Source organism: Lutjanus erythropterus, chromosome 10, assembly GCF_056507025.1.
Source record: "Lutjanus erythropterus isolate fLutEry1 chromosome 10, fLutEry1.hap2, whole genome shotgun sequence".
NCBI lineage: Eukaryota > Metazoa > Chordata > Actinopteri > Lutjaniformes > Lutjanidae > Lutjanus > Lutjanus erythropterus.
In genome coordinates this window covers 17,007,536-17,034,067 of record NC_139326.1, presented here as the reverse complement: position 1 = coordinate 17,034,067, position 26,532 = coordinate 17,007,536, and the positions used below count along the sequence as shown (strand labels likewise).

General features: G+C 38.3%; 1 protein-coding gene across 1 annotated transcript in view; it reads left to right on the top strand.

The window, feature by feature from the left end:
* The first annotated feature begins 12,511 nt into the window (after positions 1–12,511).
* jak2b (Janus kinase 2b) overlaps positions 12,512–26,532 on the top strand; it is a 29,406-nt gene continuing 15,385 nt past the window's right edge. The window contains exons 1-7 of the mRNA XM_084728446.1: positions 12,512–13,072; positions 15,329–15,565; positions 16,270–16,393; positions 16,502–16,619; positions 25,109–25,254; positions 25,739–26,030; positions 26,144–26,263. Coding sequence (XP_084584572.1) covers positions 15,334–15,565; positions 16,270–16,393; positions 16,502–16,619; positions 25,109–25,254; positions 25,739–26,030; positions 26,144–26,263 — 1,032 coding nt within the window. The 5' untranslated portion in view covers positions 12,512–13,072; positions 15,329–15,333. The remainder of the gene's footprint in view (positions 13,073–15,328; positions 15,566–16,269; positions 16,394–16,501; positions 16,620–25,108; positions 25,255–25,738; positions 26,031–26,143; positions 26,264–26,532) is intronic.

Sequence of the window (26,532 nt, the reverse complement as noted above, 5' to 3'; positions counted from 1 at the left end):
TAGTATGTATATTGGTTTGTGGAGATTTATTGATAGTTACTCTCAAATATTCTATTTTATCCAAGAGCCTGTGTCATTAATTCTCACTAATTCTCACTAATTGTTGGCCAACAGTAAACAAACAAACAACACTTATGGAGTTTTGCAAGACTGGCATGAGCAGCACCATTTCTAATTACAATTTTCTTATCATTGTTTTTATTGTTTGCACTATTCTGGACAATTTTTTTGGCAACTGTCGGGTTTTGTTTGCAGCATCTCAAACTTGTTTTTGGCAATATGCAGTTTCTCTCAGCACTCTCGACCAGTTTCTGGCAGTGCTGTAGCTGTGAATGGGCAGTGTTGGACCATGCTAATCGAAAGTGGCTGCATGCCCGATTTGGCACCGTGTCACATATCGACAGAGCAGCGGACACTTTCTCAAGTCCAAATTCTTGCTGCAGGACATTTTCTGGCAGAGGGAATTAGCTGTCCAAGCCAGACATACACGCACATAGGCACACAAACACTGACAGCGCACAGACTCTCACAAACACATACAGTCGCACACAGTAGGACAGACACTCATAAGTGCAGGAATGTGTAAGCAAAAAGGACAAATGAGACACAGACTTAGTGGGGGTGGGTGGTTCTGGTGTGAACATGTAAATGACAGGCGTATGGACAAGAATAACCAGCCAACACGTCCCTCTGTTTTTCTTCCCTCATGTCTATGAATAAAAGATAGACAGGACTGCTTGGAGTGATTTGGTTACATTATCATAGGGAAATATTGAGCTTGAGCTTACCTTTAAGTTACCTTCTAGTCATTTGAGTCAGTCTGATCATCACAGCCTCTTCTCCATCTCATTCATATTTTTTTTCACTCTTATCTCTGGTTCCATTTTACATTGTACATGTCAGAGCAATCTTTTAGTTAAACTGAAACAATCTCCAGCAGCAACTGAATGAATGCATCATCAATCAAGTGTTCCTCAAAGGTTTTATAAGCTGGAGCTCACTTTAGCATAAACTAAGTTCATCAGTAGTGTGCCACAACCATTATTATTATGGGATCATAATAATAGCACGATCGACGGACCTGACGCTGGCTGTAGCTAATTTCAAATACTACTGGACCAATCAGACTAATTTGTTTCATGACTATGTTGAAGGATCTCTGTGATTCACAATTTTTGAAAAATCTTGAAAAAACATTTTTATTATGAATCCACACCTGCAACAGCTGTGGACACAGGCATTATGTTTTCAGGTCATCCTATATCTCAAGAATGCATTGAGTGAATTTTTTAAACGAATGTTCTCTTGGACTTAAAGATGAACTGATCAAGTTTTGTTGGTCAAAGGTCAAAGTCGTGGTGACCTTCATACACACTAATTCTGACAAATTTTCACACAATTATCTAATAGATAAAATGATGATGACATTTTATATCCAAAGCATCAAAGATCAGCTTCACTGTGACATCAGTCCTCTGCTCTGTAAAAGTGAAAACAGCTTGTTTCTCACCGGAAATTATTCACTGGAATCACACATGTATAGTGAGAACTTCCATTTCAGCAAAAATACACTAAATACCTTTTTCTAAATTCCTTCAAAGTTAGAGGTCAATATAGTGGTGAGTTCCATATTAAATTCCCTCAAAGTCCTCGCTCTATACATTGTATGAATCTAGACAGACATTGATGTAAACTTTAACTTGACTGGTAGGTGGAAACATACAACTGCAATTTGTTTTCTGCTGTTTTATACGACCATTGACTGCTGACTTCTCACGCTTCTCAACCACCCACTAGGGGCCGCCAGTGATCAACAACTGCTTCAGTTTGAAATCTTTTTTCAGTCATGGTCAACGTATGTGGGGGGTCATGTTAGTGTTGGCAGAACTCTGCAAATCTCTGTGGGCTGCATCTGGCTGTTGTGTGGCCAGATGTAGTAGGTGCTTCATCTGTTGCCTTTTGTGCTCTTCGGTGAATATCAATCAAATAAGTGTTGGGTTGTTTTTGTAAGATATCTCTCTTTTTTTTTAATTCTCAGAAATCATGTTTTTTTTTTATTGTGCACACAAGGAGACAGCAAAACTGGTGTTGATTTATTCGTTTTAAGAATGGTGCTTATCTGCTTCTACAAATGTCTTTGATTTCCATTTGAATTATACCAGGGCTATCTGCAACTAATGTTTATTTTGCTATTATTTTTTTTGATGAATCCATAATTCATTTAGCACATAAAATGTCAAAACATGATTACAAATTCCCAAGTCACCAATTCCCAAAGTGATTATGATAGTGGTGTTTGTCTTTTTCTCTATTTTTGTATTTTTTCTGACAAACAGTAAAAGAAAACTAGAATGAAATAGAGAAAGACAAGCAAAATTACACTTTTTACAAACTATAGTCAGCAAATAATTTGTATTTTTTACTCAATACCTGACTAAACATATTTTCAGCTGCGGTGGTGGATAAGTTAACTGCTTCTCATCTTTCATATTTGAAAATTTGTGAAAATGTTTGTTGATTTAACAAAGGAACTGATGTGCCATTGGTCTTCCTCCTCTTCTTGCAGTCTGTGTGAACATACAGCCTGGGAGACGTGCCTGGGCACTGACAGATGTACAAGCTGCCTCACATGCTGTTTAGTATTACAATAAGAGCTAAGCAACTGCCAGGATCACATTAACCCCTTGAACAAACACATACACATGCATATCAAAGCTTTAGCCTTGATCATACTCCAGGACTGACGCGGGCAGCTGCAGACTTGCACACAGAGTCACACATGCTTATATCCACTACAGTCGGAGGTATACGTATGCAGACATGTTCCACAGATGTGCACAAGAGAACATCAAGGCAACATCCTGACAGCAGAAAGACGGGCTCATTTGTTTGCTGTATTTGGTTGAACAACTTGAAAAAAATCAAAAAATAAAAACTGTGTGCAGCCAAGAACAGGGCAAAGGATGGGGTTAGGTTATCTTTATTGTCCCCTCGGGGAAATCTGTTGTGCAGGTACAACAATAAATACACCACTGTACAGTACATGACATCAAGCAACATGTTACTGTTGCAGATGCATGAGGTGGAGCTAGTATGGACTACTTTATATACAGTTAGCGAGTTTAGTCCAGTGGTTCCCAAGCTAGGAGTCAGGCCCCTCCAAAGGGTCACCAGATAAGTCTAAGGGGACAATGAGAAGAGTAAGGGGAAAATAAAGAAGAAAAGTTACACAAATCTTTTGACTTTTTCTCTAATCCTTGATTTTTTTTTGGCCAAATGTTGGAGCATTTGAGCATTTACTGAAATGAAATCATGTGAGAAATTAAGAGGGAAAATGGCTTTGCACTTTTGGTGCAACTCATAGGCATCTGAACTGTGACATGACTGGACAGAAACCGCTGGAACCACTGGTTTAATCTTTGACAGTGTGTGGTATTTTGAGAGCTTGTCATATTATCCACCGTGTCAAATTTTCATCTCAACAAGTAACTAAAGCTGTCAAATAAATGTAACAGTATAATGTACATTATTTCCTTCTGTCATGTAATGGAAAGTAGCATAAAATTTAAATATTCAAGTAAAGTAGAAGTACTTCAAACTGTTCTTGAGTAAATGCACTTAGTTACTTTTCACCACTGCAGGATATACACATAAAGATATATAGACAGAGTCCTTACAATAACCCTTGCTACAAATATAGAGATAGAATACTACTTACTATTTGCATATTCAAACTTGTTTGTTTTTTTTCACCAAGGAGGACATTGCATTGACTAACAAACATTACATCCTTTGAAGATTTACCCTAACATTAACCATAATTACTATGTACTTAATGGCCACCTCTAATCAAAACCAAGTCGTTAACCTAAAATTTAAAGGTGTAACTTGTGGGTGTGGGTGTGCATGTGAATCCTCAAAGTTAGCAAGCAAAACATGTAAACATATTGCTCCCAAAAAAATAAATAGTTAACCTTGTGGGGACCAAATTTGTGTCCCAGTATGAGTGTTGAGTATGTGACTGTGGAAACAGACTTATGTCCCCACAATGTGATGAATAGGTAGCACACACACACTTCACCCTCCTGCCAGAAATCACATCTCTCTCACAGACCATTCTGTTGTGTACTGGCGCCCCCCAAACCATTTTTGCATTTTGCTTCATTGAAAGCTAATGAAGTGGGGTAAATATGATCTTTCATGCTGAGGTGCCTCTTCTTAGATGCACCGGCCAGACAAAATATGAAGATCATTCCAGATGACAAATACCTTTTTACCGTATTCAGCATGCTGTCAAGGAACACGCACGTGTCATTTCTTTTGTGAGACTCCCATCAGTCGGGTGTTGTGTATTTTTCAGGAGAAAATGGGGCGTGTAAAGAGAGAGGGGTCGCCTGTGAAGACTTTCTTCATGCAATGATCACAACATGTAATCAACATATACTTTGAATGATTGCACTTAAATGGCACTGAAGGAAAAGTCTCCAGTGCTGATCTTTGCTGTTCTTTCGGTCAAGAAATACTCTATAGTACTGGTATAATGGATGTTATTGCAGTATCTACGCTAACCTCTTCGGGAGCTGTCATTGTTTGTTTGAGACGATCCCCACAGGATGCTGATTGGCTGCACCACTTTTGGTGCAGACACAAACGGACAACTTGATAAGATGGATTCTTGCGTGATCTACCTCGCAAGGTTACATCAATAATAAATTTAATTAATTAAATAAAATGTACAAAATTTTGTTTGTATTTGTTTTTCTATTTTGTAAACTTACAGAGAGACCAATCCACACACAACATATGAACATTTCCTCAAGTATTTGCCACAATATTTCTGTTGTGTGTATCTATTTGTAGGAAACCCCAAGTTGCCATGCTCTTGTGGTGGTATGTGATGGTATCTCTATTCAACAGATGGCAGATTCTACTGCTCTGGTAACTTTGGGACAGATCTTCATTCTGTGAGAGTTTATTGCAGTTTGTGAGGGAAATTAAGCGTCTGGTCAAACAGCATTACAGTGTTGAGAGTGGCATTATCAGCTCCGAAGAAATGGCCTCAGCATTTAGAAATGCTTCTGACCAACTGTGGCAAAACTAAATAAATAAAATTTTGAATCAGTCATGAAGCTTCATAAGACGTTTATTGTATTTGCAAAACATGTTCACGCCTGACAAGTCCCAGCGTCTATATAATTAAAGCTATGAAGCTTGAAACATTTAAAGGGTGTTATCAACAATGTTTCTTAAATGCTACAAGACTGAAGGCATATTCAGGAAACAATGCACGGATTGATACAAAAATAACTGCTCTCAATTTTTATTTTCTCATTATTTTTTTGTGTTCAGGATGTTTTACCTACCCAAAATGTCGGTATATGACGCCCTGAACATGACACTCTCATATACTATAATCTTACTGTAAATGTAAGACCCTGAAATGAGACATTCAAGGCTGTATCCAGGATTCCTGAAACACTGAGATCGCAAGTCAGTTGTGCGGATTTTTACACTTTACAGTAAGTTGTAATCCTTGAAGTCTGTGTAAAGGAAAAGGGGAATTTTACCTTCTGAAGCTTTCCCCAATGGTATGAATGAATGTATCAGTATCATAATCAGCTCAGCAGTTTACTTCGGTTCCAGCAGCCCGACACAGAAGAAAAAAATGTTATCCTGTCTCAAACATGGACTCAAACATGTCAACCACTGATTGGTCAGAGAGAATTGTCACTAGAATCATAACTTATGTGACACAGAGCAACAGAGTCGTCTCGTCTCAAGTCTGAATTAGGATTTTCCCAACTCTCCTGTATTTTTCAGCAGTCTTGTCTTACTGCATTCAGCCTTTTCTAAGACAAAATTTGTCTCCTCACTGTGACAAAGAGCCACATACTGAGAATCAAGAATACCATCTCTTTGATATTTCCTATTGTTCCTGCGTTTGTGTGTTTGTGTTGCACTGAAGATGATGTCGCAGCAGTTTCGCTTTGGCGTCGCTCTGACAATCAGCTACTGCCTACATTGAGAGGAAAGTTAAGAAAATTACCTGGTACCAAAAGTGAGTCACGGAAAGTGGAGCCAAGCGATACCATACAGTGGAAACATAACTAAACACATCACTTTCCCAGTGGCTGCTTCATAATAAACACCAACCCAGTCGAATGCAACAGTAAGAAATGTTTGTTTGACATAAGCTTAGGTAGGCCACCACTACCAATAAAAAACTCTATACAGCATATAGAGATAGGGTTTGGGTCGAATCAAACCACCCAATCAAATATGCACCATGCGCACTTTAATAACTGTAGAACATCCCCAGGTTACTAAAGATCCCAGATTCCCAGAAAAAATACAGAGGAAATGACATCAGTGTCTGAAGGCAATGTTTTCAGCATGATTTAGCACTCGTGTTCAATTATTGGTTACAAATCAGCTGAGAATGTTAGTGTTCAAATGCAGCTCTTGCATGACTGCTATGGATAAGATAAACTATGATATGACATTTCCAAGTAAAATCCGAGATGCAACAAAAGTTTAAGAGCCCTTTTCCAGAAAGGAAGGAGAGAGCGAGTGAGAGTGGGAAAGGGAGATGAAAAGAGAGATGATGTAACGTATGAGAGTAAGATAGTATAGAGCACAGAGAGAAAGACAAACAGTCAGGGGAAAAAAGAGAAAGTTTTATAAAAGTGCTCTAAGGAGCTTATCACTCATATGATAATCATCATTCAATTTGATCGGTTGGCTGATAGAAGGTCAAGAAGGCAGCTAGTTATAATTGTGCCTCCCAGCTCAGCCCGAATGAGTCGTTTCAGGTACTGTGTATCGTGTGCATCTATATGTGTGTTTGTGTATTCTTGTGCTTCTATCTCTGTAAGGACCAGTTTGAATTGCAGCCTTTGAGAACAGGACATTTTTAGAAAGCGAGGGCATTTTGGATGTTTGCGTATTAGAGTGTTTAAACCTTGGTTTTAGTGTTTTGGTAAGAGTTGAGTTCAGGTGAGGTAAGTTGTGGGGTTAGGCAAGGTTAGGAGAGAGACAGACAGCTACAGGCAGACAGGTAAAGACAGAGAGATGAGATTATGTCCAAGTCCATACTAAGCTGTAGTTGACATTATCGTGGATAAAATAAAGCACAGCTGTGCGTGAGGCAATTTTGTGGAACAGTATTTTCTCTAATCAATTATACATTTCTGTAAAAAAATAAAACTATCATTTCCATCTGATGTTTGTACTTCAGACTTGCTAAACCCAGCAAACTGCTCACATTTTTTACAACTGACAGTTTTGAATTCTATATATGTCTGAATATTTTCAGTCATCCAGGTCACGGTTATCCAAGAAAGGTTGAATTAAAGTGTTTCTAGGGCGGCCTGCAGTTTTGACAGTGAGATAAACAGTTCAGTCTTCTGAGTTTTGTGTCACTGTGGACACTTAAAGGAGGAGTATGTCATATATTTATTGTAATAAATCCTTAAAAAACAAATTAAAGGTAGGGTGAGTCATGCTAGAGAAAGACAGCTGATATTTGAACACAATATCCAAATGAACACATCCCTCCTTCAGTGCTCCCTCAGCAGGTCCACTCCTAAAATTTGTGAACGCGCAACTAAGCAATATGGCAGAATCCAGCACATCTACAGCTGAAGGTAAGTAACCAGTAGCCTCAATTAGGGTAAGCAATATTTTATTTCTATGAAAGTACAAGTGTGAGAGGGATGGAGCTGACAGACAGATGCTGAGAGCCGGGGAGGTTTTGGGGGAGAGAGCTGGGGACGGACCAGAGCTTCTGGTTGAAGAAACTCCGTAGTCAGACTGATTTAGCTGTGATGTGGACTCCTTTACTGGCAGGAGGAGAACTCAGAGTTTATTGTCAAACTTTTGGAAGTTAAAAAAAAAAAGCAGATTTACCTTCACTCCTGCTTCAATCTGTCTGCAGAGCGACCCACAGAGGAGTCACAGACCCATTTACTGGTGAGAGGAGAATTCAGTGTTTGTTTTTTAAACTTTTGGGATTAAAAAGTGGATTTATCTTCACTCTTGCTTCTCTGCCTGTCTGCTGCAGCAGGGAGGAGATGACTGTGCATGGCTGTTTGTAGTAAGCTAATTAGTTTCTCTGTCCATGTTGACTGCTGACTGGAGCAGTAATGTATTTCATTTTTATTTTTTAGTTTTCTTATTTTATTTATTTCTATTGCATGTAGTTCCTAATCTGATCCAAGTTATGGTTTAATTTAGGACAATGAAAAACACTGCAAAAAATATTGGGGCACATACTGTGCAGAAAAAGATTTGAAGGTTGGAAAATAGCAATCAATCAAAATTCAACAGTGAGATTAAAACAGGTTCTGTATTAATGCAAAAAAATCTTTTATAAGAGGTCAAGTCAGTCCTATTGAAATCCTGCTGCTTTCTTTCTTGTATTGAAATTATGTCATTCTGTGTGTCATTGAGCAAAACGGAGAATCTGTTCTCATCTGTTAATGTTCACATTATATGCTGGAATAAAGTCATTGTCACATAATGTGTTACTGAAAAAACATAAGGTCAAGCAGACATATCCTCAGCTTAGTTATTTTTCAGAAGCAATTGTAATTCTCAAAAGAGGACAACAATGTGATTTATGATGAATCATTTCATATTCACGCCATTGTACACACTTGAAACATGACCGGAAACAGTGAGAAGCCTCATCCGTCATCGCTCTGTCAAGTTTTTCTCCAACGACGCTTTCAACAAGAAAGATATTGATGCACCACTGTCACTCGTTCTTAAAAATGACTGATGTGAATAAAAAATATTTAAAGAAATTAGTTCAGTCTTGAAGAGCAGTTGTTCTCCTGTGCCTTATTTGCTAAATTGAATGATGAATTGCAGGTGAAGTCTATTTCTATTTGTGTGTGTGTGTGTGTGTGTGTGTGTGTGTGTGTGTGTGTGTGTGTGTGTGTGTGTGTGTGTGTGTGTGTGTGTGTGTGTACATGTGTTTGGCTGGGAGAGACAGAGGCGCAGGTGGTGAGTTTCAGGCATGGAAAGCCTTTGGAGACTGCTCAAACCACCAGGGGCCATAAGAAAAAACATTTTTACCTCTGTTCTTTCTATTTTTCATCACCACTCTGTCTTTTTCTCGTACTCTTTGCCTCTTGACTACATGTTCTTCTTTTTTTCTGTATGTAGTCCTTCATGCTCAGGTTTCCTCTCTATGCAAGTTGTGTACACATAGCTCCATCTAGTGGTAAGTTGTATGCATGGTTTCAGTTTCACATAGGCTGTACATCACTATTATGGAAAGGTATGTTTTTGTTGCAAGAGAAAAACCTCTGACCCATGATTTGACTTTTTAAAGGTAGGCATAAAACATCTTGTTAGAAAACATATTTGCACAAACTGTCTAAAAAACTGCTTCTTGAGTTCATTTAAATGCACCTATCGTATAATATCTGCTGTTCGTAGTATCCTGGTTTTGTTTTGTGAATGTAAATATCATGGTCCAGTTTCAATAATGAGACCTTATCCTGATTTTGAGAAACCTGGATTACTTTCATAGAAATCAGGATACTATGTCATGTAAACACCACCATCTTAGTTTCTGAACATTCCTTGTTGGTACAGAACAGAGTGCATGTAAACATAATCAATGATATTTTCAAAAATATTAAATAACTTTGTATGTATGTATTTGCTCTGAGTTAAATGATACGGTCTGATTAAAGAAACAAGATATTTACCAGTGAGCTGTAGAGGTGCTATTATATTATATATATTATATATATATATATATATATTTCTCCTTTGTTTATGCAAACAACACTTTCAGATTTTAGAGGGAGCTACACGCTGTTAGCTGTTATCCACTGCCACCAGTCTTTATGCTATGCTAAGCAAATTACCTCATGGGTCCAGTTCCATACCATTAATATTCTCATAGAATTCTTGGCCGAAAAGTGAGTAAATGTATTTCCTCAAATGTTGAACTCACAGCAAGGAGGCTCTGGATTCAAATCCTAGTTCGAGCATGGCCTTTCTGTGTGGAGTTTGCATTTTCTTCCTGTGCTTGTATGTTTTTTTTTTTCTGGGGGGCTCTGGTTTTCCCCACCATCAAAAACATGTATGCTTGGTCAATTCTCCAGTCAGTACCCCTGACCAGAGTTGGTCCCAACTAACACTAAGATGGCTTAAATGCAGAGACTGAATCTCACCATGTTGTACTAATTGACCTTTACATTTAAATATGCAGTTTACAGACATAAAGAATATCTAAACTTTTTCTGCTGCTCTCTCTTCAAGTCCTTCTCACCCTCCTCACTTCCCCTTCTTCCACAGACCCACCCTTGTTTTCTCTCCTGCTCTTTGTCTCAGTTCCTTCACTTGTTCTTCTTCCTCTATCTCTCTCCCTTGCTTTCGTTTCCTCCCTTCCCTGCCTCTCGTTCTCTTATTGTCTCGTTTTTTCTCCCTCCACCTCCTCTCTCTGCCGTGGGCAACCCGGCTGTGATGCTGTTTTAGATCCACCGAAGGGATAAGTGTTGGAGCAGAACAGACTCTGCTGTTGCTGCATGAGTGTGTGTGTGTGTGTGTGTGTGGGCATGCATGAGTGCTATAACCCAAACACCTGAGGACATCCTTAAGATATTTTCTGTGTGTGTGTGTGTGTGTGTGTGTGTGTGTGTGTGTGTGTGTGTGTGTGTGTGTGTGTGTGTGCAGGAGCAAAGACAAGTGTCACCTGAATGCTCCAAGACTCTCCTAATGCCTTTATTTGTCAAAGTGTGTGTGTATCAGGTGTTTGCCCATGGGTTTCACCAAGGGATACAAATGTTTGCCTTGCAGCAGCTTTTGATCTATGTCACAAGCTAACTAGCTAGATAGCTGCTAAGAAAAAATAAAAATAATATATATATATATATATATATATATATATATATATATATATATATATATATATATATATATATATATATATATACATATATATATATATCAATTCTATCTAGCACCTTTGGGATAAAATGGCCGGGCCTTATCACCCAACTTCCAAGACCAACCTCACTAATGCTTGTGGCTGAAGGACAGCAAATCCCTGCAGCCAGATTCCAAAATCTTGAGGCTTAGCATATTTCTGTAGTGTCCGTGGTAAATGGGATCTAACATTCAAGTGGTCACATACTTTCACCATACCGTTAAGATAGATTTATGCCCATTTATGCTAATAGTGCTGTGGGAAACACAATAACTTTGATCAGTAGCAGCCTCAAAAGTCTTGATGCTGACCATGTTAAGGAGAGAGTAGCTCAACACCCCATGTAGACCTGTGTGTCCAGAGGATGCCTTGTGCCCCTAATGCTTCTGCCTCTGATTATTCCCTACATGTGTTTAATGGGGAGATGAGCGAGAGCAGCAGGTCTACAATTGGTAGGCTCTGATGGGTCGACCTTTTAAGGGAGAGAGCTAATGGCAATGTCTAGAAAAGCACCATGAAAATGCCTAATGACCCAGCCATGCTACAGACTTTCTCTTAAAAGCTCCTCACTTTTCTAACTTTTTCTAATTTTTCTATATGTGAAATGACACTTTGGGAACACTATTTCTGCGGACACATGTTGAGGTATGATTTAGCCTCTAAACCAGTCCTAAGCAAGGATGAATACGGCAAAAAAGCATGTAAGCAGATTAAAACGTAAGCATCCATATAACTGACAAATTTAGGACAAATGAGTAATATCACAATCTACAGCCGATTAATATTATGATAAAGTTGAATCAATACCCCACTGACAAATTTAACAATAAAGTAAATTTGTTACATAGCTATTGTTCTGCATTGCATTTCATATTAAAAGTCTTTACTACTTTGTCTTCTCTCTGACCCCTTCTACAACTGTGCTGAAATCTGTGCAGCTAGTGGTTAACTGTAGTTTCGGTGGGTGGGTATTGGTTAGGTTGCTGGTTTAGTTGATTGACAAGCAAAGGGGGCTGATTCTATTTGAATATGCTGCCTTCAGGGACTCATCGTAACCTCCAAATTCTCAGAGTCAAAGTTGTATAAGTTATAAGTTGTATAATAACTTAGCAGGCATAGATATAATGAATCAAACTGTATGTGCAAATTTGTATAAGAGCCAAAAAAATGTGGGGAACACCATCAATTTCTGTGTATACATTCATTCTAAAAGAGAAGTTGCTTCCAAGTGGTAGATTTTATACATTTAAATTTTCTGTTTTGCCTTCTCTTCTGCTCACTGTAACTTGTTATGCTATTATTTTATCAGGATAATATAATATCTATTTGTGATATGATACAAACTCCAACATACAAAATCTGTTTATGGATATATTTTTAACTATTGGCTTTTAAAAACATTGTGAGAATATCAAAGTTTACTTTCATTTAAGTAGTATTAGTGGCCTATGGTGGTTAAATATTATTTTACTGTTGACATTTGAACACTTGTACATTTTAATAATAAAAGAAATGTAGAATTCTGACATTTCTGACAGCACCTGAAGGCAGCATTAGTATGGTGGGAGAGGGTGGTTTGTTGACTGACTTGGGGCTTCGGCTGCGCTGTAGCTGCCACTGGCAAACTACCTATCAGCTGCCGTGTCACAGTTATAGCTATTCATTTGACAAGTTGTCAATAATGTAACTCTCGTCGTACAGCTGTTGCCACATGTTCTGGCGCAAGGAAATGGTTGTCTACAGATGAATTCCGTGTTTTCGGACCAATTTTTATCAGAGCACGACGTGGTTTTAGCTAGCATTAGCTTAAGTTACAAGATTGACAAGATAGACGGCTGAAGTTCCTTCGGAGTGAGATGGGTAATGCTAGGCTAAACAGAGGTAGCTTCTGTAGCAGGCTAGCCAGTTGAGTGCGACATGGAAATAAGAATATTTCCAGATGGATTGCGACCATAAAATAAATTGTTATTCATTCGGACAGTCGTCTGAGTGCTGATCGTATAGAGCTGAGACAGCATTGTCGCAGGGCGTAGCTGTCAAACTCGCTCGTCCTGACTGCAGCGCTGGCCTAGGAAGCTAGCAGCTAGCTAGCTAGCTAGCTGCACGTCTGGCTCCTCTACCAAAGTAAGTGTTTGCACACGCTCACAATTTTTTGACAGTTTTATCTACGTTATCTTTTCAGCGTTCACACACGTAAACGTCTAACTTTATGTTGCTGAAATACATTGGCTTACACTATTTGTATGGCACCTAACGTTAACTCGTATAGAGGTAGGTCTGTGAGGCTGCTAACGCTAGCGGTTAAGTTAATCTATTGAAGCTATAACGTTAGCTAATGGTAGCACGCAAGATCACGGCCTTGATGAGTTTGTTCTGCAGCTAAGTTTCTGATATTTGACTGGGTATGTCCGGTTTTACTGCCATTTTGGAATTTGCTACTTGAAATAATAAGCTTTAGGTGAGCACTGAACTTATCATAACAACAAACAGCATCCAGAAACTGTAGCATTGTATACTTGACATTCATGTCTGGAATATGCCTAGTTGTAGTTGTCCAAATATAAAACTGATAACGTAGTCTGTGTGAAGATTTTAGATGGGGGAAAAAATGAAATTGTGGAGCTTCATTGGAAACCTTTAGAGTAAAGTACTGTGTAAAATGTTGTGGTATATTGCAATGTATTCTTGTGTTTGTTTTGCAGAAGTTAAGAGATTATTTCAAATCCACTAAAGTAATAGGTGGCATATCCTCTTTCACACTTGCTGTGGGAAATGTTATTACAACAAAGTGCATGCTGAATGATTCAGTGTTTCTCTGCTGACCGATCACTATACATAAACGTACTAAATAGAGTAGTGTATTAAAGGAATAGTTGGTTGACAGAAAATTAATCAACAACCATCTTGATGATCAGTTGACAGTTTAAGTCACTTGCCAAGTGGGCGTTTAGTAGTTTCAGTTCCTCTAATGCAAGGATTTGCTGATTTTCTCAGTTTTGTTATATTGTGAATTGAATCTCTCTTTTTTGCCTCTCAGGGATCTGAGAAGTTGTAATAGGCATTTGTCTCTATTTTCTTACATATAGACTCTACCAGTAATGGATTAGTCAAATGAATAATTGACAATAAAAATCCCCCTTGTTTTTTTGCGTTTGGATGTTTTGTATTTTTGAATCAGGGTTGAGGTCATTAACCTTTTATGAATACAGATCAACAAAAAAGATTCATAAAGTCTGAATGAAAAGAAATCTATAAACTTATTTAAATTTAGTATGAATATGAATCTCAACATAATGGGTGGAGTTGTCACCAACCAGTTTTGGAGCAGGCACCTTTGACAGTGATTATAGCCACAGCTGTGTACATCTTTTATTTTTTTTGCCAGTCTGCCATGAAGGGTCAACTGGTAAAAGACTTGGAGAACAAGTTTTGTGTGCAGAGTGCCTCCTTTTTCAGCCATACAACCTATACTCGTTCAGAATTGGCATAGACTTGATCGCACCTTCCCTCATAAGTGTGCTTTGGCTTTTTCTCTTGTATCCCTCCCTCGTGATTTGTAGTTTCACTAACTTGTTCCTTTTATAAATTATGTAGTTTTTACTTTCACATACAGAAGTATTTTTTCTGTTGGAGAAAAGTCTAATTACATCCACAGTGATTCAGTGATATAAAACATTAAAAACAAATAGTTTTATGTATACAGCATAAAAGAACACATTTCATCAATTGCAATCTAACATTTTTAAAACCAAGAAAAACATGTAGACAAGTTTTTATTACTGTTACAAACCCGTCTGATTTCAGTTTTGGTTAAATTAGGTTGTTTGGTGAACTGGTTACATATAAAAAGGAGGAGGACCCCAGCAGTGACGTAGCCTGTGTATTCTAGGTTATGATTGTGTAAGAAATACAGCACCCATAATTCATCTCTCAGTTTGATATAATACTGTCTTTGAGGCAGAGGGAGAAGGGTTCGGCTGAATAGCAGCAGTTTGGATGAGGAAATTTGATTATTCTGCTTTGCCTCTGCTGAGTACAAAATGTTTACATCTTCAGTAAAATTGATCAATAAACACTAAGCTTGCATTAGAAATATCATGCAACAGGGCTAAAATCTCAGTAGTCCTTTTACAGTGAGACTCTGACTGTATTTGATAACTCTCACTGAGAGTAGCCCCATTCTTTAATTAGATTTACAGATTTTATAACCTTTCTCCAGACAATGGTTCCTCTGCACTGCAGCTTTATGTAAGACTTGAATCTTCATAACAGTTTATGCAACCATTGAGACCATGTACCCTATTTAATTCATCACACTTTGCTGAGAAAAAGAAACAGGATCATTCTGTCTGCTGACATTTTGCCTTTAACTGATTGAAGCTTGCATGTTGTTGATGGCCTTCCTGCCAGCCATGGACACTCTGACGGACACATGCCCTGCGGTTCACCAAAATGGGACTGCCCATCGGGAATCTCCAGACGTGAGACCAGCCGCTGCTGTTTTGAGACTTCATTTCTACCATAGCAGTCAAGGAGCAGACGAATGCAGCTTTCTCAGCTACCCACCGGGGGACTATGTGGCTGAGGAGCTGTGTATAGATGCAGCCAAAGCATGCAGTGAGTAATCGAGTTGTAAAAGCCTGCATTATGCACCCCCCATTCATGTGTTTTGTCGTAACTCGGGGCATAGGTTCCAAGATAAGGTTATCAAGAGACCACAGTGAAACCTATCGGCAGAAAAAGTGTCTTCTTTAATCATCTCTGCTTTTTATATATTCTATCTGACTTTCTTTACTCTGTTTGAGGATGAGCTAAGATATGGTAGCTTTGCTTTGCTTGGTGTTTGTTTTTTCTCTTTTTCGCAAAGATATTTAAGAATCAATAAGTATAATGCAGCTAATGCTTTCGTTAGTTGCATTATACAGGGCTGGTCAAACCCCTGCAGGAGGAGGGGTCTGACTAGCCGGCATGTTGTAGTAATCACATGTTATGTGTTTGATGATGAACCAAACACAACTGACATTTTAGACAATCTTAATTGACCTTTTGTTCACCTGTGTTGGGACTAAAAACAGCTTGTTTTCTAAAGCATAACCTATTATGTACTTCTGAGTTGCCCTTTAATCAACAGCTTCTGGTATTTTGCAATTTTTTTTGTTCAGTTAATTAGTACAAATGAATAAGAAAGTTTGTTTTGGATAAGGCTAGTAACACACAGTATAGCTCACCTGTACTGTTTTAAAGAATATTGTAAATAATTAAACAAAGTGAAACTTTACAGAATATAATGTGGTTTCTGTTTCTGTCTTGCTCTGCTTCAGGTATATCACCTCTGTACTGCAGCCTTTTTGGTCTCTTCCGAGAGCGAGACCGCTTGTGGTTTTCACCCAACCACATCTTCCAGCTTGACGAATTGGCTTCAGAGGATGTGTTTTTTAGAATAAGGTAGCATACATTATTTTGCTTATGCATTGCCTCTTCTTCTGTCTCTTCCAGATTAGAATTTAAATGCCCTTGTGACTGACATATTTTTTTTATTACTCTTTACTTCAGGTACTACTTCCCTGGCTGGTACAGTGGTGGGGCATCTCGGGCATATCGACATGGGGTCGCCAAGGGGTCAGAAAGCCCTGTCCTTGATGATTTTGTGATGTCATACCTTTTCTCTCAGGTGAGCACTTGCAGCATACAGCCACCCTCTTTTATTATGTAAACTGGTTAGAAATTAGATGGGTTTTTTTTTACATGTGAATCAATTAAACAAATACATTAAAGAGTAGGGTTTTCAAAAGTATCGATAATTCAATACCTTTTCAATATGATGTGTTTAAAATGATACAATATCTGTTAATTATAGTATTTAAAGTAGCAAAACTGTAATAAAAATATTGTGAGTGCTGTGTACCAGCACTGTGTGAAGGTTGTTAATTAAAAAGGGGAAAAAAAAGTAGAATTAATATATAGTTATAATGTTCTATATTATTTTCAGTGCCTAGGACTGTTTTTTTTCTTTTCTGGTATTGTTACAGTTACATTCAAGAGCATGTTGTACTTGTTTGCTCATACTTTGCCTTGCAGCCCAGTACTGTAGATTAGACATGAGAAAACAAGCAGCTCATATCTTTGACACGTGCAGTCATATCAGTTTATTTTGCTAATAAGGTCACATCTTCAAATTGCTTTCAAAGGAGAAGTGTGTAATTTTCAGTGACATCTAACGATCAGAATGCAGATTGCAACCAAGCGGATTTCCCCCTACACCGCCACTCCCTTTTCAAGCGAAAGGAGGCCGTCACATGACAAAATGGCGTTAACACTTATATCGACTAGTCTTTCAAGTGATGAGGTTTGTTTATGGATAATCTTAGAAAATGTGTTTTGTTGTTAGTCTCTATAGGTCACGACTTTCGTGTAAAATGGTGAATATAACTGTTATTTGCTCTACAGTGTGGTCATATTTTGGTGAGCAGCTTTGCATGGTGATGTACACTGACATTGTCGAATTAATTGTATTTAAGTGTGATAGTACAATAGTTATGGCTGGACGTAGGGCTGGGCGGTATGACCCAAAATTCATATTGCGGTATAAATTGAATCCCTTCACTGTAACGGTATATATCGCGGTATAAATGTCGCGGTGTAAAACTTATAATGGAAGTGTTTCCGAATGGGTTTTGTAGTCCCTTAGCAAAACTAAATTGATTTGACAAAAAAAAAAAAAAAAAGCAAAGATATAATGTAATTTTTTGAGCATTTATTGTGCAGAAGAACAACAGAAGTAAGGATAGTGCCTCAGAAGTACAAAAATTCTTACAAAAATAAAGTGGATATTGTAAACAGTACTTCAAGTAAGAGAGGTTTTCTATAAGGCAAATGGCAAAAACAGTGAAAAGGTTCTGTAATCCTTGAAAAATCTGTTAAAAAAAAAAAAAAAACCCAAGTAAAGAATGTGAGTATTTTTTCCATCACAGCAGGTCAGTGATCAGTGTTTCAGTGACCCACTGTGGATCAGTGAATAGTGTTTTATTTATGGCGGCCGCCACATTAAAAACATCAACACCACGACATGATTTTCTATTTTTGGAATTGCGCATTTGCACAACTCTCGCGAGAGCAGTGTGGAAGCTTCGCTGGAGGATGAAGAGGAGTTATGTGAAGCTTTCCAAAGGACCAAAGAGAAGTAACAAAGGTATGTATTTAAAAATGTACTTTGTTATATTCCTGGTCTGAGCAATATGAATAATCCTAATCCAACACAGTTATATTTACAGTTCTGTGCTCTTCGTGTAGTGATGTTAGTGTTGTGTGTCGTTTGATGAGTAATCTCAGAATAACGTGTAATTTCTGAATAATGCGAGTCATCATTACCTGGGACGTTACTGAATGATAGTAAATACTGCAGTGGAACAGCATCATACAGCACGTGTTACTCTGAACAGCCTGTACATCATAAACTGCAGTGATATTAGCATATTACCAACATAATATCAAACATCTCATTAACCTTGAGTGTATTATTTCTTCAGAGACTTGTTGAAGAGATGACCCTGGAGGAACACAGGCAGCTCACCACTCAGTTCCTGAGGAGGCAGCCAGGACTGTTTGATGCCCTGATGATGCATCAGCTCAGGCATGGTGCCCCACCTTTTACTGGAGTACCAGGGTATCATGGTGTGCTTGTGGTAACTGTAGGAGTATGCTAAGGGGGCTGGGGTTGACAACAGGGAGTACCGTTACACAGCCTGTAGGCATTTTATTTTTTGGCAACATGACTCTTTAGTGCAGGGGAACCAACTTGTCATTCCCAGCTGCTGCATTTGGAGCATCAGGGACAAGTTCTCTGATCCCACTGGACATCACGCAAGTTTCATACCCAGAGTTTTCTTCCAGGCCCTCTGGAGTGTCAACACAGGACCACAAGTACTCACTAGCCTGTCTATATATCATCAGGGAATCAACCAAATGTTTAATTTGTTCTCAATTATATAGATTATTTATTTTGATATTGCAAAGTATGTTCCTTATTTTTATATTTTTCTGCTAATATTACATATATAGTTTATTTATTCAGTCCAATTTTTTATTCAATGTTACAGTGAATTGTACATGGAATTAATAAAAGATGATAATTAGTTATACCTGCTGTATTAATTGCAATTATATACATATATTTACTGTTTAGTAAGTTATTTCCTGCAGTGTTGGTACATTTTCATGACCACTTCAGGTTTCACTAATGTATATTATCATTACAGGGGTCAGCTGTACCTTACAATTTTGTACAAAAGATGAATCTAAAAAAAACACCACTGACAGTAATGACACCAGCAATATAAATTGTTATTTACACAAACAGTTTTGGTCATCCCTGTCAATCTTGACAATACAAGAAGAAATGCTGTCTTACAATCACAAACCTGAAGCTTTTAGTGTTCGAACAGACAAACATTTCTGCAGCTTATTCTGTCTACATCAGGGTTACTTTGATAAAGACAGAAGAAGTTGACGAGACGTTTGTCTGTTTGAACTGAAGACTAAAAGCTGGGAGTTTATCATTCTGTGGTCCTTTTATTTATGACTGAAATGTAGGCATTAACTATTAAAAAGAAGCTGATCATCAGATGTGCATGATTTATTTTTTGCAGTGATCGACATGTAAACATGCTTACAATTATACAGTAATGATGACAATACTTCCCCGCAATGTCTGTAAATTTTCATTTCTACTTCAGATTACACTAATGTGTATTATCCTTACAAGAGACAGCTGTGCCGCACAATTTAGAATGAAAAGATGAATATAAAATAGAACACAAGAATGCAAATAGAAGAAGAAATGTCGGTGTACAATCATTACTTGCATCTTTTAGTGAACAAACAAGCATTTTGACAACTTACTCTGTCCTCATCAAAGTCAACTTGGATAAAGACAGAAGAAGCTGTCGAGACATTTGTCTGTTTGAACACTAAAAGCTGTGAGGTTATGGGGGTTATCGTTGTCTTCCAGCTCTTTCATCCTGTGGTCCTCCCTGAGAATCACACTGATTCAGCTCTTTGCTGTTGGATGAAACACGGTGAACTCCTGTCTAAATCATTCCAAATCAGCCATAATAAAGGCAAATAAATGTGTGGCACTTACGTAGACCTCTCCTGATTTGTGTCTGCACCAGTTCTGATGTGGCACGTATGTTATACTGTTACCTAAAGCTGTCTCATAATAAAGTGCAATTGCGTGTTTAGGATGAATTACCTGCCCAGCAGAAAACAGGCAGCGTTGGTTTTACTGTGAAAACAGTCCCAGTGATTTCCATGTGGTAAATGCCACACCAATGTTAGTCCTTGTTTTATGCAGTCTCGCGTCACGCTGCCGTTTGGTTTCTTCATGTTTTCGCTTCTTTGAGAATGAGAGTTCACAGTCTGCTTCTTTTCCTTATGGTAAATAACAACTATGATCATCCACTGATCAAAACTGTGGTTGTCAGCCTTCAGAAAACAAAACAGTTTGCAAGTAAACATTGTTGTCTGTCCTCTTTATCATCCATATTTACGCTGCGGAGTTTAGCTAATGCGTCTGTTCTGTGCAGCTGTAGAAAACATGGCGGTGCAAGATGGCGGCCTCCGTAAAAAGCGACCCGCTTCCTATGTAACTATAAATGGCTATTTCTAAGGTGACGCAAACATAATGATTATGAGTTTAAGTTGATTGATAATAATAACATACTTGTGTATAATATATTCCATTTCTGTCACTGAATCCCCATAAATACACACTGTACCTTTAACAGAGACAGAAGTAACAAATTATAAAACTGTTACTGTTTTTTAAACCTTGTTTGTTTATGGATGTATTTGGTAAGAAAGATTTTGGTCTGTTGATATACTGTAGTCTGAGCTGGAAAGAAGAGGGCTGTCCACATTTGCAAGTGGCACTAATAAGAGAAGTGATTCGTTCAGTGAGTGCAGTTATAGCCCTGATGTGAGAGGGAACTCACTTTGGGAGCAGTTTTGCAACTTGCATGCAAAAATCCGCACCTGAGTGTGCACAAAACCTGAATAAGAGAGCAAAATTAAACCAGCATTTGCAGTCTTTTAGGTGCACCCCAGGTTTTTTTCTCTGCTGAAGGTATGACGGATCACAGCAAGCTCAGAGCAGACATATTGTCCATACATGTAATTGCTGGCTGGACCGCAGGGGCCAGCTCTGTGGGTTGCTTGGTAGCAGAGTAAGTACGTAAGTGAAGAAGTTGCACCATTGGTCAGTCAATAGAATGGTCCTCAACTACGTCATCAGGGGCCATTGCTTTCACCTTGTGCAGCACCGAGGGTGTGAGTTTATTGCAGGCACTGACCGAACAGCCGGTTGTTTCTATTATTTCCCTCCAGCCTCTTTTCTTTCCCCCTCTCCTCACTGTACGTCTGTGCATTCATAAAGTAAAGTACCTAAGTACATTGAATCAGAACAGATTTTGATGAGACTCACTGCTTGTCTGTCTCTGGTCCCTGCATTCTGCTATATGCAAAGCCACACACATTTTGCTTAAGGTGACTATTTTCAACTCATGCTTTCAACAGGCACTTAATACAGTGTTGTCTGCCACACTGTATTAAGCATGCATTTTTAGGAATTATTAGGAATTCTCCTTTAGGTGCTTTTTAACATGTTTAACAGCTAAAGAGCCCAGAGCTACTAGCACTAGATACAGGTCATTTCTCAACTGTGGTAGCCCTGTAGTGTCAGACAGAACAGCTAGTAAAAAAAGCACATTGACTCTCACTGTAAATTTAAAGAACAAAACAGTGCCATAGTAACCATCAATAAAAACTTGACTGTGTTACTGGAGTAATGTTTTAGTGTAAATGTCCTGTTGGTGAGTCAGGTCAGTCATCTGTAGTATTGTAACTGTTCATAGAATAATTCATGGGCAGTGTGGGTCTATAATACATATTATATTTACATTTGACTCAGTAAATGCAACAGTTAGCCCTCATGTATATGAAATTAAAATTAAATAGTTTAGATTTCATTGTAAATGTATTTTATAAATGGGTCTTATGGCATGCTGTATGCCCAGGGTCTGATCTGTTAGGTTTCAAGTGTTGTAGTACTATTAGTAGCGTTTGAGTCTCAAATGTTGTTGTTTTTTTTTGTTTTTTTTATCAAGTATTGTTATACTACACTGGGTATTTGTATCAAAGTCAAAATTTTGGTCTTGTGACAACACTACTGTTCAGTATAATGGTGGTCCAGTCACTAGGCTTCACCTTGTCTTGTTTTCAGTGAAGTTTGTGTATTAGTCTGAAACAGTTAAGTCTACCACACAAAGGAGAATTTCTTTATTTTGAAAGGTTACAGTCAGGATGGCAGTAAGGCTCAATTATTGACAGTGCAGCGCAGGAAGTTGGAACCTCAAGACTTTGGCTATTACCAGGTTTAATGTGTTGATTGATTTCTGGAATTTGACAAAATGCTAATTTTAGGGAGGAATACACACTATTTTAGCACTAGGCGTGGTACCATGCTAAAGAAAACAATCATAAAAACTCATTTTTGTGCATTGAAAACGCATTGAAACTCAGTCACCATCTTGATGAGTGTCTTTGAGGTGCTAAGTTGGAAGTGGTTTGTTTTTTCATCTGAAAAGTTTGATGGCACAGCTCTTATGCTTAATCTTACAGTTGATCTTACAGCTGCACTCACTTTCATTTCCAACATATAGGTATGTATGCTGCGCCTGTCAGGTCGGGATTATTTGCATCCCCGGTACCAGGGATGCATGATGAATATTGGGCAGATAAATTATTGGCTAATATTGGCCCAACCAGTTACATTGGCCTAGATTGTCAAAGCATTTGATTTCAGGTCTTAGGTAAATATTATATAAAAGCTGAATTGTATTTGTGAAGTTTGTTGATGTACTAGAGAAGAAAGAATTCTGTAAAAAATAAATCAGCATTTGAGGAGTCAGAACTGTTCTTTGATTCAATTAGATTTGGTTCATCCATCTTTGCTCACTACATCTTTGCCTTTCTTACCATCATCTGTGTATAAACTACAGCTTATATGACTTAATTTTTAAAATACAAAAATGTGAAATGATCTTATTTTCTCCCTTTTTTTTGGTAGCGTCTGAATTGTCTGAATTGATATTGTGCATCCCTACCTGGTACCTACAATACTGTAGAAAAACAGAGACTTCATGTTTTCAGAATTTTGGCTTGAGCTTGCTACCGAAGTCACTCTCATTACATCTCTAATTCGCACAGTATCCGCTAAAGTGATAAGTAATTGTTGTTACTTGTCAATACTTTCCGATGCCCATTGGTGCCTACTGAAGACATAAATCTTAAAACTGGTTGCAAATATATCCTATTATTTAAAAAACATCAAAAAGTAATATTTATGGTACTAGTTAATGTGGAACTCACTTTAAATAAACTGCCGTGCCCACATTCATAGTAATTACGTACATAGTCAGCCAAGGCAACGATATGGCTCATCATTTGTTTATGGGCTCAGTGTGCAATTTTGCCCCAGGGCAGGTTAATCTGGCCATGGATGCCACAGTGTCTCACAGTTTTACTACTTTATTAGTGCATTTGAGGTTCCAAAATCACACAAGAGGAAGGTTTTCCCACCATGGTTAGTAGACCAAACTCATGCAGGATTGAGGTCAGATCGCTGCATGGCCTCAGTCAAGAAATTATTTGTTTACATCACATTGTAATAGAAAGGAGGTTTGCTTTATAGGTGAATCCAGGTAACTCAAGCCAGTAATATGACTGGAGCTGAACTCAGGGTGAACTGAAGGATTATGTGGAATTATGCCTGTTGAAATCTGCGCTGTTGGCACGGGAAAAGCCTATAAGGCAGAGGGGAAGCACCATTGCGTGGGTCATTTGAGGGTGTAGCACACTGTGTTTGCAGCTATTAAGCCATTACACATGCTTTCATTCACTGTGGACAGATGCTGTGTTTTGCTTTGTGAAGGATATGTTGAATTCCTCGCAGTCTAATCTAGCCCTTGTGTTTGTGATAAAGTAACGCTGTTATGACTTGCAAAAGGAAGTGTGTCGCTGGATCTGCCAGTTAGAGGTTAGCATCAACATTAAACAAATCAAAAGCCTTCCTTTTTAAATGGATGATGATAAATGATAGAGTCTGTGGTGAACTGATTAACATCACTCGTTTGTGGAGGGTTGGAGGAGGTACACAACACTGAAGTGAATAACTAAAGCTAGAGCGACAAAAGCACAGACCTCTACCAAGGCCAAATCTGCAAGTGCAGCCATTATATAAATCTGAATATGCAGTTTTTTCCAAAAGTATGATTATGTTAAATTATAGTTGTGCTCAGCTGAAGCCTCATCATTTCAGCTGTACATTTATTATGTACCTCAAAATTGAAAATACTTGACATACTTAAGGCTACTGCGGAGAAATTTCATATTTTTTTGGCCCCTGTGAACAAAAACAGTAGTGTTTCCTCGATAATCACAAAATATAATGTAAAAAAAAAAATCTAATTATCTGGCTCATATACTACTCACTGTGACTTTAACAGGAAAAAATACAAACACAGGCTTGTTTCATTTGATTTCAAGGAGAATCCGTCCTGGTGGAAAGTATTAAGGATAACTATATAGAAATAGCCAATATTTTCACAGATGGTCTTGTTTGCTCAGTGGTAAAGTGACTCTTTGTCATCGTAACACTTAATCATTTTCATACGTAGGACATAGGAAGAAATGTTGACATGTGTCTGATGAATCTGATTCAGATTGCTCCAGAATTCTGGGTTCTTCCTTGACCCATTCTAAACACTTGCACCACGTTTCATGAAAATTGGGCCACTAGTTGTTTTTGTAATTTTGCTGGCAAACCAAAACGAAAACATAACCTCCTTGGCAGCCATCGTAGAGCAAAGGTTTTCAAACTGTCAGCCATGCCTCTCCAGGGGCTGTGGGAAAGTTGCAGGAGGGGTGTGTAGAGGGGCGTGATAGATGTGAGGCAAACATACAAAGTGAGGTGTAAGAAACAGATATAACAGAAATCTTTATCTCAGATGTCCATTGCGATTGAATATCCATAAGTTTGCTTATGCACATATACTCTACCTAAGTACAGGAGTGTGACTGTGTTAATTTCATCTGTGTGTGCAGTGGAGGAATGACTTTGTGACTGGTTTGGTGAAGATCCCCAACTCCCATGAGACTCAGGAAGAGTGCCTCGGTATGGCAGTACTTGACATGACAAGAACAGCCAAGGAGAGACAGCTGTCACCACTGGACATCTACCACACTATAAGGTACAAGTGAAAAACAAAGGTTGTTTTTGAGCTGATTATTGGGGAATTATCTGACACCTGCTAAGCACTAATTTATGTAATGATGTAATTAGTGCCGATGCAAAACTGTAATTTTAGCACAGATGTCAAAAATAAAAGTTTTCAATTTCATTTTCAGTACCTTCTGAAATTAAAAATATTGAGGTTCAAGATCCACTCCTAATGACTCACATAGTGTTAGTTAAAGCTGAAAGTTTGTATGTTGAAGTTATTTGACATTAAAAAAAAGTTTTGTTGTGCAACTTTAATGTTAAAACCTCTAATCTGTGCCACCCTGTTCAGGTCATGTTGAATATTGGTGGCTTATTATGAGCATAAGAATAAGAAAAACATAAATGAAAAATGTCAGTGACGTTCTAAAAATATTTGCAGCAGGAAAATGCACAAGAGATACAAAATTTCAGACACTGACACATAAAAAAATCATTTTTTCCTCTATGTCTAGCTACAAGTCCTTCTTGCCAAAGGACATGAGAGCTCAGATCCAGGACTGCAACTTCTTGACACGCAAGCGAATCCGCTTTCGCTTCAAGCGCTTCATCCAGCAGTTCAGTCAGTGTCGGACAACAGTGCGTGACCTCAAACTCAAGTACCTCATCAGCATGGAGTCCCTGGAAAAGGCCTTCTACACAGAGACCTTCCAGGTCAGGGAACCGTCCAGTGGACAGCTCATTATCCTGGTGGCAGCAGACAGTGGCATCCAGTGGTGTCGAGAAAAATTGAAAGATTCTGATCAGGTTGGTATTTTAAGTGCTGTCGATAAGGTTTGTTCTTTTTCCTTCTTTGGTCCCTTTGGAGGCATCACTGATAATATTGTTACAAGAGTTTTTTTCTCATGCTGTTTGTTCAGGAGCTGCAGACCTTGTGTGACTTCCCCGATGTTACTGACATCAGCATCAAACAGGCCAGCAAAGAGGGTGCTGCAGAGACTCGGGTGGTCACCATCAACAAACAAGACGGCAAGAATCTGGTAATTTCACTTTATGGATGCCTGTCTGAAGTCTGTTGTGTGCAGATGGAGAAATACTTTTTTGTCCACAGTGTGCAGCCAGTTTCTGTGACCCTGATTTACCTCTGAGAGGGGTGTAAAACTAGAAAAACCTAGCAGCCATAGGAAAAGATTTACAAGTATCTGACTTTCGACACCCTCTACTGTGAAAATTAAAATATGCAGTTTTGTGACAGTTGGAGATGCTGGAGGTTTACACATCATGTATAACAGTGGCTTTTGCATATTTC